At 46.9% G+C, this 16,006-nt stretch overlaps 1 protein-coding gene across 1 annotated transcript in view; it reads right to left on the reverse strand.

Moving 5' to 3' along the window:
- Positions 1-16,006, reverse strand: part of col12a1b (collagen, type XII, alpha 1b) — a 98,379-nt gene that overhangs the window by 15,544 nt on the left and 66,829 nt on the right. Inside the window, exons 47-63 of the mRNA XM_068709099.1 lie at positions 15,803-15,945; positions 12,562-12,691; positions 11,551-11,693; positions 10,479-10,608; positions 9,284-9,403; positions 8,799-8,945; positions 8,525-8,641; positions 5,803-5,955; positions 5,494-5,568; positions 4,317-4,456; positions 4,025-4,148; positions 3,790-3,933; positions 3,319-3,483; positions 3,183-3,221; positions 2,954-3,092; positions 2,412-2,554; positions 1,743-1,852 (exon numbers count right to left, since the gene is read on the reverse strand). Of these exons, the coding sequence (XP_068565200.1) occupies positions 1,743-1,852; positions 2,412-2,554; positions 2,954-3,092; positions 3,183-3,221; positions 3,319-3,483; positions 3,790-3,933; positions 4,025-4,148; positions 4,317-4,456; positions 5,494-5,568; positions 5,803-5,955; positions 8,525-8,641; positions 8,799-8,945; positions 9,284-9,403; positions 10,479-10,608; positions 11,551-11,693; positions 12,562-12,691; positions 15,803-15,945 (2,162 nt within the window). The remainder of the gene's footprint in view (positions 1-1,742; positions 1,853-2,411; positions 2,555-2,953; positions 3,093-3,182; positions 3,222-3,318; positions 3,484-3,789; positions 3,934-4,024; positions 4,149-4,316; positions 4,457-5,493; positions 5,569-5,802; positions 5,956-8,524; positions 8,642-8,798; positions 8,946-9,283; positions 9,404-10,478; positions 10,609-11,550; positions 11,694-12,561; positions 12,692-15,802; positions 15,946-16,006) is intronic.

The raw sequence follows: 16,006 nt of genomic DNA on the forward strand, positions 1-16,006 counted from the left end.
CTGCCTGAGGGAAGACAGAAGAACACATTCTACATGAAAAATAAATCACAGCTCACACCGCCCAGAGGACGCTCTGTCACCACAGGCAGAGCCTAAATCACCAGCAGACTCCTCTTCTACTACGACTCCTCCAGAGAGACAGGGTGCATGCTGGGAGGTGAAACCACAGAGCGGAGAGAATTCCCTTTTTTTGTGGTCGGCTACCGAGCGCCCTCGCCTCGAAAACCACCGATGATGTCATCTGATGTCACCGTTTAATAACGCTGACCTGGTATTTTCCAGGCGAGCAGTTCCAGCCGTTTCTGAGGAGCTCGTGGGTTCCTTGTGGGTTCCTTGTGGGTTCCTCGTGGAGCGTTGTCACCACAGATTGTAACACAACCTCTTCTCTCTGATCCACATCAGACCAACAAGAAGCTCTCTCTCTCTCTGTTTTTATTCCTGCTGCACTCTGTGGTTCTCACGTTGGCTCCGTGAGGCCCGGCGGCATAACAGACAGACAGAGATAAGAATCGTCTACAAAGAACCCTTAAAAACATGGCGGCTCCAAAGACATTCATCACCAGGGTCAAAGAGAGGAGAGTCGCTGTCATGTTGGAGATTAGAAGGAGAAGCTCAGTGTTCATCTAACACATGTTTAGATGGTTTAGACGACGAAGACGTGACGACAGGTTCCAGGAGGAGACTTCTCCTTCAGAGAGACTCACGACAACAAAGTGAAAGGAGGAGGAGGAGGAAGAGGGGGAGGAGGAAAAGGAGGAAGAGGAGGAGAAGGGGAAGGAGGAGGGGGAGGGGGAGGAGGAAAAGAAGGAAGAGGAGGAGAAGAGAGGAAGAGGACCAGGGGGAGGAGGAAAAGGAGGAGGAGGAAGAGGAGAAGAAGAGAGGAAGAGGACCAGGGGGAGGAGGAAAAGGAGGAGGAAGAAGAGGAGGAGAAGACGAGAGGAAGAGGAGAAGAGAGGATGAGGGGGAGGAGGAGGAGAAGAGAGGAAGAGGAGGAGGAAAAGGGGGAGGAGGAGGAGAGAGAAGAGGAAGAGGAGGAGAAGAGAGAAAGAGGGGGAGGAGGAGGAAGAGGAAGAAGAGGAGGAGGTTTAAACCAGTTTAGCAGTTTAAACAGTGTTGTCCCCGTTAGTCATTGAGACTCAAAGACGTTAATAAATAGAGTAGTACTAGTAGTACTAGTAGTAATAGTAGTACTAGTAGTAGTAGTAAAACTAAAGATCTATTTCACTGTAAAGTGATGCTGAAGCAGAAGTCTCAAATGAAACGATGACTTCATGAAGGTGAAGTGATTCTCTCTTATCTGTTATAACATCCAGGAGCTCTCTCTCCATCAGCTCATTGGACCGTCTGATGTAATCAGCACCAATGAGAATCAGTCTCAGGTATCGGAGCTGGAGCTTCACTGTTGTTTTTTACAACCTGCAGAGGACCATCTGTTGGTCTTCAGGAACACGTCTGTAGTTGCGCTCCGACTCTAATTTACGACACGTTTTGGAATCTCAGGCATCCGCAATATCTGTAGGAGCTCTGGGACGTCCGGAGAGAACAGAGAGGAGCGGTCAGATTGATGGCGCTCACGCCCACAACTTAAGAAACAACTTCTCTATAGAATCCAGACGTTCAAGACTCTCAGCTTCCTTCTGTTCCACTGGAAACAGACGGACTCTGAGCTTCTCCTCTGCTCCGTGGACACTTTGCTGGTGTGTGTGTGTGTGTGTGTGTGTGTGTGTGTTGTGTTTGTTTACCTTGTGGAAGCTTCCGTGGAAGATCCTCTTCACCCGATCGTTGTCGAACGTGACTCTCTGGATCCCACCACTCACGTCCGTGTTGTAGAAGGACAGCGTCTGGCTGGAGGCTGAGCAGAGACACACAGGAAGAGATGTTACTCTATGATCTCTGAAGACAGACCACGTCCTGCTTTAATCCAGGTTCTCACGAAAGGCACTGGATCAGATTTGTCCAAAGGGAGGGTCCTGTTAAGGTCCATAGCCAGACCTGAAGACAGGTGCTTCGTGCAACCTGAGATGTTGCTTGATGCGTCATTTACGGAAGAACACGATTATGATGATAATAATAATGCTTATCTTATGGTTTTAGGAACCGCTCCGAAATGTTACTATCGAGTCTTTCAGGGGGTCTGAAGCGTGGATCCAGTTAGCTTAGCTTAGCACAAAGACCGGACACAGGAAGAGACAGTTAGCGAATGATTCCCCAAAAAAACCCAGAGCGACCCGTCTCTGGAGGGTTTCCATCGAGCCCGGCAGAGAGTCCAGCTGACCGGCCTAAAACCGGGTCTTTACGAGAGCCAGCTGAGACCACGACACCAGACTCTCGAGGTAAAAAGAAGGCGGGGAGTCGTCACGCACACGCACGCACACACACACACACAGAACAGAGGGGGGGGGGATATTTACGGTCCAGGGTGACGCCGGTCTCCGGCTTGTGGTCTTTGTTTGACACCTGCCAGATGTCGAAGGCCTCGCTGGGCGAGTCGGCCAGCAGGCGGATCATCAGGATGATGGTGTAGGAGTGAGGAAGACCGTCGGGATGGATCTCTCTGTTCAGGAGACACAAAGACACGACGGGTCAGAACAAAACATCTCCGGTCCAGAGAGCCTTCACGGGTACTTGTACATCTCAGTAGCAGTAATACTAATCCAGAACCATTACTCACTCATCAATCAATTCTTTAATTAGACTTAGCTGATCACATGTTATTAGTATTATCTTCGTTAGCTAGTTAGCTTAGCCTGACTGTCCACTAGCATCAAACAGGAGCAGTTCTCCGGCTTCATATCCCTCATAAACGAGACCTCTTTAAAGGGTTTGATGTCCTCAGTAGTGATTGTTTCTCTGGTCCATGTGTTGAATCCTTTAAAGACTACTGAGACCAGAGATGTATTTCTTTAGAACCGATTTCCACCATTCAAACCGTCACACAACCGCCAGGACTCACGTTGTCGGCTGAGTCAGGAAGGCGTCCTTGTGGAGCCTGTAGGCCGTGAAGCTGTTGAAGGAGCCCGGCTCCATCGAGACGCCTTTAACGTAACCGTAGGTCTTCTCCGTCAGGTTGAACGCCTCGAGCATCCGGAAGCCTGAAACACAACGGATCGGAGGCTTTCGTCTCTAGAGATACATTTAAGTCTCAGTCGTTGGTAAGTGGTGGATTTCAACTTTGCACTCACCAGGTGAAGTGAATCCATTCAGGTAAATCAGGGGACACGCTGTGGACCAAGAAGAGGAAAAACCACAAACTTCAGCTCCTGAAAACAGAACCCGTGAACCGTGTTTTTTGTTTCCGTAGATTCGGTGCAAACTTACACGACGTAGCGGTCTCACAGATGAAGGTGATCAGGTTTTCTTTGATGGTGTTGAATGCGTCGAAGTCGTCCACGACGAAGACGTGCCTGTCGCTGGGTTTGCTGCCGATCTCCTGCAGCTCCACGAAGTCCACGTCGGCGACGCCGATGGCGAAGACGCTGTAGCCTGAAGACGGGAACGTAGAAATATATATACGGTCAGAACATTTCACTCCTATACGTCACAGAAGTCCTGCTCCTCTATAGAAACAGAAGGACTTTTTGTTTTGGTCGATGATCAGAGTAACGGTTTGTTTGTGACGAAATGATGTCATCATTCAGATCGGTACGAGCTGTTTCTCTTTAACAGAAATGTACCGTACAACAACACGCTCATAACCGGTGTGCAGTCTGCTCTGTTCCTGTTCTTCCAGGTCACGAGTGAGACTCAGATGAAGTCATGAAGGAGACGGATGCGTGAACCTGTCGTTACCTGCGTGCTGCAGCTTGGCCGCCTTCGTCTTCACCTCGTCCTGAGAGCGTCCGTCGGTGATGGCGACCACCACTTTGGGGACGTTCCTCCTCATTCCGTTCTCCACAGAAAAGGCCTTCTCGTAGGTGTGTTTCAGCGCCACTCCTGTTCCACAGAGAAGAGAGAGAGTCAGAAAAAAAACAACAACCTCCAGCTCACCGACGGAACCGTCTCTGCGCGGCGCGCTGTATCGAACCCGTCTTGGTGTTTCCTCCTCGGTAGCGGATGAGATGAAGCGCAGACATGGCGACGCCTTTGTCTCGGTAAGCGCTCAGCCGGAACTCGGTCTTTGCTTCGTCGCTGTACTGCACGAACGACACCTGAGGACACACAAAAGACCCTCAGCTCCATCTCAAGAACGTTTTCATATGACGCTGGTAAAATATAATCCGGTTAGCGTGGATGAACTGAAGACCGTAGAGGCCACGAGGCATGAAGAAGTGTCAGTGCTAAAAACCATGTAAACGTGCCACTGGATGGACACAAACCTGCATCCCAGAGGGCCCGATCACATCGAAGGCGGCGATCATGTCGGAGACGAAGCTCCTGACTTTGGTGAAGCTCTCCTCTCCGATGCTCCAGGAGCCGTCGATGAGGAACACCACGTCGGCTTTGGCTCCTTTGCAAACTGAGGCGAGGGGGAAAAAGCAGTTTGGTTATGGAGCGTTAGAGAGTCCAGCAGATCAGATGACTTCGTCACACGGCATCAGTGTTGTTTGTGAGCCGGCGTAATAAAGTTACCAATAATAACCATCCCTGCCTGACGTGATGCAGCGAGAGATTTACAAAGTTTCACCCAAAGACAAAGACACAAAGAGATTCTCTTCGTTTTGCGGCTGACGAGGAGCACATGTGGCGCCTAATAATTCACCGCTGGCACGACTCGGATCCAGAAGGAGTCGGCGCTGAAAAAAAAACGAGGAGGCCAAAAAAACGTGGAGGAGTTTCCGATCAGAGCCGAGCTCGAAGGAAAACACCGGATCCGGTCAGACCTCGGAGGATCCATGTTGGACCTCCTTTCTGGAGGTGGTGAATTGTTATGACATTGTTTCAACGCTTCATTTAGCTTCCACGGACTTTAAAAACAAACCTTTTTGCCGAATCTGATCTCTAAAGGTTCGGTTCACATCATGAAACCTCCCTGAACTCTTTTACTCCCCACTTAAGCAGCTGGTTTGATGGATCCCTCACAGGACAATAAGTCTACTTTCTCTTTGTCTCTCTGGTGCAGCGCTCTATCCTCCGACAGATACAAGTCAAGAGAGCTTCCTTCACGTTGGACCTTCTAAAGGATCGCCTTTAGACAGATTCTACTGAAGTCAACTGATTTTGCGGCAAAGTTTACCAATTTCAAAAGCTGGTGTGACGGTACGGTTCATCCCAAAATCAAAAAACACGTGTTTATCCTCTCAGCTTTAGAGCCGTTCATCAGTCTAGATCGTTTTGGTGTTAGAGATATAGTTGTAGAGATTTTTAGAAGTTCTCTGGTGATAAATAGGACTACTGTCCCTTTAAGGAGAAAAACTCACTCGTTTTGAACAACAGCAGGTAGGTTTTGAAAGGAAAAAAACAAAAAGACAGCTGGACTACAAGAGAACTAACATGAACTTCAACTTCACTTCAGGACTTGACAGCGGAGGCTTCTGGGAGCCCAGAGACACTTACTTGCCCACGCCGGGGGGACGGTGGGCGGGGGGGTCGGGGTCGGCGGGAGAGTTGGAACCGGAGTTGGCTTCACCACTGCGAGAGCAACGGAAAAAATTCAGCATGTTTGTAATAAATACAGGACAACAGTAATAAACATGTCGTGTGATGAGGTCATTGTTTTTTTGGACCGCTGCTGTGTGGTGATGTCACTCTGTGGTTGCGTAACGCTTCACATCTCAGACTCCACGGGCTCACGGTGGAGAGACGGTGAAGCTATCATTTGAGCATTGATCAGGTGTGTGATCTCTGATTTGTCTTTAGACTCACGAGTCCTCTCTTTGGCGCTGACTCCCGGACCCTCCAGGTTGGGCGTCTGGACGAACACGGTGGCGGTGTACAGGGCGTCTGGAGAAAGCCCGTCAAAGCAGTACTGAGGAAGACCGGCGGGGATGGTGATCTCATGCTGTCCTCTACTGGAGGCTGCAGGAGGAAAGAGGTCAATGCACTCTATCTTAAAGACATATTTTACATTACGTCCAGCAGTTAAACACTCATTTTCAGAATATTGAAACTCTTTCTGTTCTCTCAAAGATCCTCCATTGGGAAGACGCTCCACTCCCTCTTCCTCTTCCTCTTCCAGGCTGTTTTCTCAGGGGGTTTATCTTTGGGAGAACCATGTTTGATTCATTTTCGGGGGTTTAATTACTGCAGAAACTTCACATTCTGACAAACACGTTGATTAGCTTGCTACCGACGTTTGAACCTCTTCATGGGACTCGTCCGTCAGACTGATTACACCCTCAAAGGGAAACACGTTGCGAGGCAGACGAGCTCCGGTGTTCCTACCGGATGGATGAAGAGTGACGGCTCCAGCCTCGTTAACCACACACCCAGCGGGTTTCATACGGTGGCTGGGCTCTGAATCATCACCCGAGATTAATATCAGTGGTGAAAACCTTCATTACATGCATCTCCAGGGGTACGATCGACGATGACTCAACGATCACTTCCCCTGGTGCTCACGCGTCCGGCTCAAAATGTTGCCAAACTTATTTTCAAATGACGTAGAAGAATTTTTATTTTACAGCATTTTACCGTTTCTGTGCTCCGTTTTAGTGAAGACGTTTTGATTTATTGATACGATTCTTGGTGTGTTTCTCGTCTTATTAATGAAACCTTTGCTGAACCGGTTTCAAATCGTCAAAGTTTCTCTGGTTTCACCAGACTCACCAACCATTTTTCCTTGTTTACGTCATATACCGTCCAGACTGTAAAGCTTAACTCAGGCTTAACTTAACTTGACATCTTGTTTTCCAACAGTTATTAATGTCTGCATGCTTGTCTCGTCTGATTTGCTGTGAAACACTTTTATTTTGAAGGACGCTGGATGAATAAAGTAAAGATGACATCGCTTGTGTCCGTCTTGCAGAGAAACGGTGTGTTTGTAAAGCTGTATTTTCTGTTTTGTTGCTTCTCTTAAAAGCTGCTTAAATTCCTGAGAAGACGCAGTCTGAGCAGTGACGCATCGAGCGTCCGTGTCTTCTAGCGAGCACAAAGAAACAAGGCGTGTTTACGGGCGAGGAAGCCGCTCCTCAGTGCTCTTTAGACCTTCAGTCCGGTGACGCAATGCGTTCACAGCGAGCTCTGTAATATCAACAAGTCATGATGGAAGTCCACTGTTCTGGGAAACAAACACACACACACACACACACACACACACACACACAGGGCTGAGATCTGCTCCAGAACAGTGGCCCCGGTTCATCGGGAGTGATGATGACTAACTCTGAAGCCTGAAACATCTCAGATGCTTCTTAAAGACTGGACCACAGAGGAAACGTCCGATGTGGTTCTGGTGCTCTGGTTGTGGTTCTGTCTCAGGCTAACAGACCCGTCATTTGTTCTGGCGGCCCGTCACAGCGTCCCCGCCGGCTAACGACTACCGTATAGATATTTAAACACCGTGAACACAAAACCAGACTCAGAGACAGCCGGAGGTAATCTGTAATCTGTAATCTGTAATCTGTTACAATTAAAAAACTCGGTGGTCGGGACGCTTTCAATCCACGCCTGCTTGGGGTAATAATAAAGGAGGAGGAGGAGGAGGAGGAAGAGGAGGAGGAGGAGGAGGAGGAAAAGGAGGAAGAAGAGGAGGAGGGGGAAGAAGAGGAAGAAGAGGAGGAGGAAAAGGAGGAAGAAGAGGAGGAGGAAGAGGAGGAAGAAGAGGAGGACGAGGAGGAAGAAGAAGAGGAGGAGGAGAGGAGGAAAAGGAGGAGGAGGAGGAAGAAGAGGAGGCAGAGGAGGAGGAGGCCTGGAGGTAAACAGTGGAGCTGACAGCTAAGCGCTGTGAAGCGTCCGTCTACAGAGGTGACCTCATCTGGAGATCGAACATCTGCTGGGACTTCATGTTACTGCATGCATCAGCTCAGACGAGTCACATCGGATCAGGATCAGGATCCGGATCAGGAGTGTTAAAGTGGATCAAGATCAGGATCAGGAGTGTTAAAGTGGATCAGGAGCACACATGAATCTAAAGCATCCAGATCCATCCAGTGTTTGTCAAAAGGATCATTTTCATCCGTTGTTCTTTGGCCATCAAACCAGAACTTAATCACAGAACATATACAATGTGCTGTTCTGGTCTTCATCAAGTCAAAATGTTCTAAAGCATTTCCTGGTTGCAGCTTCTCAAAGTCAGCATCCACAGCTGTGAACTGTCTGTTCATTGATACTCTTATTTTAAGGAAATACAGTAAACCCAGTGACTTTGAGCTGAAACCAACCAGTGGACTTTATATCCACATCCTGCCACTTCATCACGTTATACTTTCAGACATTTCGTGGGAAAATATTCATAACTTGCACATGGATTGTGAGCTCACCGTGAACTGTGACCACCAAGATCTTAATCAGTTCACTGAGTCCAAGTGGACTTTTTGTGCCAAAGTTGGAAGAGATTCTCTCCAAGACATCACGTTCTGAAGGACGCACTGAAGTAAACACAGAAAAGAGTCACAGAAAAGCCGACGGAGGTGCGGAGGAGACTCACGGTCCACGGGGTGGAGCTTGATCCGGTACGACGTGGCCGCCCTGTGGGAAGTCCACTTGATGCAGAACTTGTCGTGGTCCACGTCGTAGGTCTCAATGTTGGTCACGTTCAGGTAGACTGCAGAGGACGGAAATTCACATTTTACATCGGCTCTCTTAAACAAACGTTAGCATCAGCTCAGTTCTTTAACGTGCAGCTGCTTCATGCAGGTGGAGACCTCTGAGGTTTCCTGACGACTACAACTCCCATGATCCCACACACTTCCCGTACGTACGTGTCGTTCCCTGCCCGGGCAGCGGTCCGCTCATGCCGCCGACGTACTGAGCCACCACTTTCAGATCGTAGGTGGTTCCAGGCAGCAGGTTGTGCAGCGTGTACGAGGTGACGTCGCCCACGAAGAAGTCTATGGGCTGGTTAGTGCCTGGAGAGACGACAGAGAGACAAATAAAAGACCGTCTAATTCAGCTGAAAGCTCCAGAAGAAGCTGGAAAGTGGGCCGTGAGAAAGAAGCAGTTTGGTGATTGCTGGAACAGCGGGAAGTTTGTTTCTGTCCAGTTTGAATGAAGTGTGTTTTACGACGATCAGCAAGGTTAAACTGCCGTTTCAATGGAGTCGACTCTGGGCTTCCAGAACATGTTGAAAGTGAATCAATCTGCAACCAGCATGTGCTTCATATGAAAGGGTTAAACAGCCACATCATCAGTTCATGGGACCCTAAAGACGAGAGAGAGCCTGATGAACTGCGTCATGTGGTCTCACCTGCAGGAGCGTAGATGAGTCTGTATCCCTGGACCGGAGCCCCCACCGGGTCCCAGGCCACCCTGAACCTGGTGTACCACTCATCGGAGACTCTGAGGTTCCTGGGACTCAACATCCCCACTGAGACAGAGAGGAGGCAACGCGTCAACAACAACAAGTTCTCTTTACACGGTACGTGACGGGAGGCAACGTGAATTGTCTTAATGATCATTTTGATAAAATAAGTCACACGTCTTCCTCCTCAGTAGCGAGTCGCTGCCGGTTCACCTCCTTCTGGTCATGAAGTTCATTATATGCGATACATGTGTTTGGGTTCTGGCTCTTTACTCGGGCCGGTCGGCTGCTGAAGTTCTGACTTGGAGCGACGCCTGAACGTTCCTATTGTTTGTGTAACTATAGCGCTCCTGCTCACCAGTGAAGTGCTCTCCCAGCTTGGCTCCTGTGAGATCCCAGTGGTCCGAACCCGTCACACTAAAACCCTATTGGCACTGTTGACTGATGCACATGGACTGTATTTATTTTCTGTGCACAGACTCCAGCAGCCCGCTGGCCCGTAGAGCTGCGAGCTGTCGGGGGTTTAGCTCAGCGAGAGCTCACCGTGACGCAGAGTTCACGGGTTCAAACACTGAGAGACCACAGCAGGACCGGGGTGGAGAGGTCCTCACTTCATCTTCTTTCACTCTCGTGAAGATGTTGTAAAGCAGCTTTTTAGATCGAAACCTTCTCAGTTCTTTATTGGTTTCTGAGCACTTCTTATTCACACACTACAGATTAAAGATAAAGACACTAAGTCATTATTTAGAGATACTAAATCGTTATTTAAAGATACTAAGTCATTATTTAAAGATACTAAATCGTTATTTAAAGATACTAAGTCATTATTTAAAGATACTAAATCGTTATTTTAAGATATTAAGTCATTATGTTAAGATACTAAGCCATTAGTTTGAGATACTAAGTCACTATTTTAAGATACTAAGTCATTAGTTTGAGATACTAAGTTATTAATATGAGATACTAAGTTATTAATATGAGATACTAAGTCAGTAGTTTGAGATATTAAGTCATTATTTTGAGATATTAAGTCATTATTTTGAGATACTAAGTCAGTAGTTTGAGATATTAAGTCAGTATTTTGAGAGCTTCTACTGTTCTTTACTAAAAACAGCTGACTCGGTGTTATTAACGGCCTCACCTGTGCGTCCGTTTCCATTGAGGGACCCTCCGGGGCCCTCGGCGTAGATGGCCTCCACGGTGATGTTGTACGGGGTGTCGGGGAGCAGATTCTGCAGCATGGCGTTGTTTCTGTTCCCTGGAACCACGGTCTGAGGACGAGAAAACACCAGTCAGAGGGTTCCACACGCACAACAATGCACAACAATGCCTGTGTTGTGTTGTGTTGTGTTGTGTTTGACATCTCAGCGCTCCACACTCAGCTCTTGGTGGCCATGTTTATATTTTGAGTAATTAAGATTCGTCCGTCCAGCTCAAAAGATGTCTTCACACATTTCCTTTTCTTATTCTTCGTTCTGACTCCTGTAGTTCTTTTTCATTGAATACATTTTGTATGTATACAATATTATAAGTTTATTATATTATATTATAAGCAGAAGAATGCGGTTCAGTTGTTTTTTGGAAGCTGTGCACAAACACAAACCTTCTCCATTAGCCACAGATGCTAAATTGTAATAACCACACGCATTAGTAAACGGTAATAAGTTCCCCCGTCAGTCCCAGTCTGGAGAAATCCTTTCATCGCCGTCCCTCCCGCTGCAGTTAGCTGACTCATACAGAACAGGTGCTTCGCTAACAAGTGGAGGGGGAGCACAGCTGGGCCGCCTCCGCCCTCCACCGCCGCTCCAACTCGCTACTCGGGTCTATTAATAACGTTATTAAGACCCTAATTGAAGTGTTTGTTTAACAGAGCCTGCAATTAGTCTCACTAATCGGTGATTTATTACCTGGACGGGTCGAGGGAATCCTGAGCTGTGACTTCACCGCATGGTTTGGATGGAACATCACGGCGAAGGGTGTACGAAGAGTTTATCCAGAGTAAAAAACTATTTAATAATCTCGCTCTGAACGGCTGAAACAAGGAGGCTTGATTAAACAAGCTTCAGATTTTTCACTGTCTTAACAAATATCTGTCTGCTTCTAAAGTTTTCCTACAATAGCGTTACGGTTTTGTCTCCATTTTGCAGGACGTTCCTCCTCCAGGACGGTTGCTCTAGCTCTACATTTACGGCGTAGGTTTGACGTATACTTACGAACTCGGTGATGGGGTCTCCGGTCATGGGGGCGTAGGCGATCCTGTACTGCCTCACGGGTCCCTCTGCGTGGTCCCAGCCGATGGTGAGGGTGCTGGTGGTGGCGTCAAACACGCGCATGTTCCTGGGACCGGCACGCGGCACTGCAGCGCAAACACAACGACACACACTCGTACATGGCGTCGTATCACGACACACCGGTCTGCTCGCCTGAACAACATTTACAAGATGTTACTCTACCGTGAAGACAAACCATCCACTGACAAACTACAGGTGCACAACGGACCGAGAAAAAGTCTCTTTATGTCAAATAACAAACATAAATGGATCTGTGTTTGAAATAAAACCACTTGTTATGGATCACAGAGACCAGCAGCAAATCCCTCCCGTTTTTAAATTAATTAATCAAGACAAATGTTGGTAAATTAAGGGACAGAATTCCTCTAATATTTTCTATTTTCTGTAATATAAAGTGTAATGTTCTATCAATTCTATCAATTAGAGACAAGTTGCAGTGAGCTAGCTGGCTAATGCTAACGTAACGTGGTCAAATAATTAAGTAATTGTAAAGTATCAAAACGTTAGTTTTTAGGTTTACTTATATGTATTTAGGTTTAGGAGAAGATTGTGGTAAAATAAGTATATTTGTTGTGTAACATAACTACTTTAATATAAGTTGACCTGGTTTCCTACAGGACCTGAACAGCGGTCTCCTGAGTGAAGGTTTCATGACTGCAAAGTATCCAGAGCAACATTTACAAGATGTTACAGATACTCATGAATCATCATCATGTGTTCTCAGTAGGAGTCTGTTTGTTTTATGACAACCACCAAGTGTAAGGCATGTGACCCGTCGTGAAGCGTGAGACGTGTTTAGAGGCGCTGTGTTGACACCGATGACCCGCTCGTTGAGATGAACACCTCTTGAAGTGTCTGATGCACGTATGACTCAACGTTGACGTAAACACGGACATACACGGCGTCACATTGTGGGATTGTTGGTGCTCTTACGCGTTCTGCCGTTGTCTTTGACCGGCGCTCCCTCCCCGTCGGCGTACAGAGCCGAGACGCTCACCGAATAGGGAGTGTCTGGGACCAGGTTGTCCAGGAAGGCGTTGTTAACATTTCCTGGAACCAGGACCTTTGTGGAGCAGAAACCAGAGGATCAAACATTATACATATATATATATATATACATATACAATAGATGTCATCACGATGACTTATTCAAATGAGCCTCTTCATGCATTACACAGAGACCTGGCAGTAATAGTGTACATAATGACCTCACTGCTCATCCACATCCAGTCATCAGAGAAGCATTCTGCTGCCAGAGGGGGTTTTTGTTCCCTGAAACACTAACAGAAGGCCTGGGAGGTCAGACGGCTAAACGCATCATTCGCTCGGTAAGTGGACTGACGGATAAACAGTTCCTGCGAGGAAGCGGCTGGAGAGAGCGGCGGCTGTCAGCAGCTTTTCAGGCACGCAGCTCGCTGAACAACAAGGACGACGGCGCGAGGCCGTCTCTTGTCGCTGGGATTATCGCGGCGTTACATCATGGGAAATGCATCTGCTGGGTTTGAACTCCGGTCTACCCTCATCCAGAGCCGCTTTTGTTTTTTTGTTAAAGCAAATATCTCAGAGGGGTTTTTGGACCCAAAGCTTCTGGCGCACACGGGGGACCATGAAAACGGGTTCCTCCGCGATGATGTGGTTGAGATCCCACAACTGGAAGCACATACAGTGTACGCCTGCCGGCCGGTCAACAGTAGGGCCAACGCATTGGGTGACGCGTTGTTCCTTTAAAACATGATGGATTACGCCGGACTGGAGGTGCGGAGCTGCTCTCCAGGGTTCGGATGGAGCTCACTGGTCGAGGTCAATTTAAGCGAATGGAGCCAAATAATCCCCAGTTCTTCTGGCTGATCAATGAGCTTTTAAGAGGTATTAGGGAAGTTCAGTTAGGTAGTCTAGCTGAACTCTCAATGGTGGTCTTTAGTTGTACTAATGTGGCTCCATGATTAATTATGATTACTTGCATTGTACATCCGTTCCTTTCATCATTTGAAAATGAAGAAAAGTTGAAATAATGTGGCTCTGGCCATCAAAGCGATGTTTGTTTTGGAAGTTCACTTCGTCCTTTCTTACCCCTGAATACACAGTTCCAGTCTTGCTGGAAGTTTCAGAGTACAGAAGTAAGCAGACGCCTCGTCTCTCCTATTGAAGGACATCTTAATGCTAAAGTACACAATCATATTTTCGACAACAGTGTTCTCCCAACTTTGTGTCCTCAGTTTCTTTCTTTCCTGTTTCAACATGACTACAGCTACAAAGCCAGCTCCATGAAGAGATGGGTTTCCCAGTTTGGACGTGGAAGAACTAGACCTGAACCTCATCCATCACCTTTGGGATGAACTGGAATGTCGAACTCTAAGCCAGACCTGATCACCCAACACCAGCGTTGGACCCTTTTTGAGCAAATTCCTGCATCGGGTTCCAAAATGTGGTGAAGAGACTGAATAGCGGAGGCTGTTAGAGCATCACATCAATGCCCATATGGTTTTGGGATCACATGATCAACTATCACATGTGGGTGTAATCTTTCTACAGAACGTTCTACTCTGAAATCTATTTTCCGGCTCAAATGAAACAATGAATTGTCTCTTACTATGATGTAAAAACAGGCCCGTTTAATCTCACTTATCCTGAATTAGTCATCAAGAGTTGAATCTCTCTGAGCTCATCTTTGCGTCTTTACCAAACCAACTTCCTCTCAGACAGAAACCACAACAGAAGCGAAAATAGAGAGAGGAAGTGGTGACGACAAGTGATAATAAACTACTCCGAGTGTTGACGATGGGGGATGATAAACTACACGGTAATATTAGCTTCACAACATCATCAAAGCAGAACCTAATCATCAAAACAGCCAAACTAGATTACAGCCTTATGGCCCCAAAAAACACGAAACCATAGGAGCGTTCAAAGATGTCAGTCACAGATGTGTCCGCTCTGTCACAGTTCCAAACTTCAGTTCAGACTCTTTCTGGGGAAACAAAACCTCCTTTTGTCTCAGTACTGATGGAGTAAAACTAAAAACTGACAAGTCATGATGTCCTCGTTTAAGAGCATCGTCTTAATAACCGCTGCTCCAACATCTGGGCAACATCAACGCAAACACGGCCGACCTGTTGTTTCCATGAAATAGAGCGATAGGTGATACGCGTTTGATTTCATTGGTTTAATCAGATGTGGAGATGAGACGGAAACAACTATATTTAAACCTTCAGACAACCAAGAGAGTATGAGTTCAGTGGCACTGAAACGCTCATAATACAGCTGTACAGTGTGAAAAGAAAAAATCCAAAGTGAAGAACATCAAGTCCTGAGTCAAGACCTGTGAGTCTCATGTAAGGTCCCAAGTCTGGTCCAACAAGTGCCAAGTCAAGTCTGAATCAAGAGCCAAGTCAAAGGCAACAAGACCCAAGTCAAGACCCACATTAAGAGCAAAGTTAAGTCCTAAAAAAGTCTCAAGTCAAGAACTAATTCAAGACCTACAATTTCTCTGGTTTTGACCTAGAAGTCTCAAGTCAAGAACTAAGTCAAGACCTGTAAGTCTCACGTAAAGTCCCACACTTTGTAACTTTGGGACGACATCATGTCATTCCAAGTCAAAAGGCTAAAGTCCAGGTGAAGTCACCAGTCATTGGTGTTAAAATCAAATTCTTGTTTTATTTAATCAGATCTAAAGTCCCCAGATTCATATGAGTCTGACTGAAGTCCGAGTCATGTTACCTGAGACTAAACCTCTGCTAAAATCATCAAGTTGGGTTTTGGACTATTAATTGAACATAATAACCATGAAGACTCTGGGACATTTTATTGTTATTTTTGGGCATTTTAAAGACTAAATAAACATTTTATTACAGACTTTATATCGACAGATTAGCTAATAATGAAAATAATCATTAGTCTCAGCACTATCTGTCATGTTATCTCCTTTATCTTAAAACAAGCAACTCAAGAACCGCTTGTGGGATGAGATAATCCCCTTTTTTTCCACATATAATACCAATCTTAAGAAAGAAACACTTCACATCCAACAAGCGGCTCTTTGCTATAAGTTATTTATCCTACCATTTGTATCTGTAATCCTTTGAGAGCAGGACACTGATCTCCTGACAGTGGTGTGTGTGTGTGTGTGTGTGTGTGTGTGTGTGTGTTTTAACAGCCTGCAGAGAGACTTACTCACCGACTCAGTGGGTTTAGCTCCGCTCAGGGAGGAGTACGCCACCCGGTACTGCTGAACCTGGCCCGAGGCGGGCTCCCAGCGCACGTTCAGGCTGTTGGCGCTGGGGTTGTACACCTGGATGTTCCTGGGTGGCGTCCGTGGGACTGCAGGGGTCACAGAGGTGAAGAGAAAGTGAAGTGAGGAAACGGTGGAGGGGGGGGGGGG

This window comes from Cebidichthys violaceus, unplaced genomic scaffold (assembly GCF_023349555.1).
Source record: "Cebidichthys violaceus isolate CVI_PGR_0920_01 unplaced genomic scaffold, fCebVio1.0.p SCAF_14, whole genome shotgun sequence".
Classification (NCBI taxonomy): Eukaryota; Metazoa; Chordata; class Actinopteri; order Perciformes; family Stichaeidae; genus Cebidichthys; species Cebidichthys violaceus.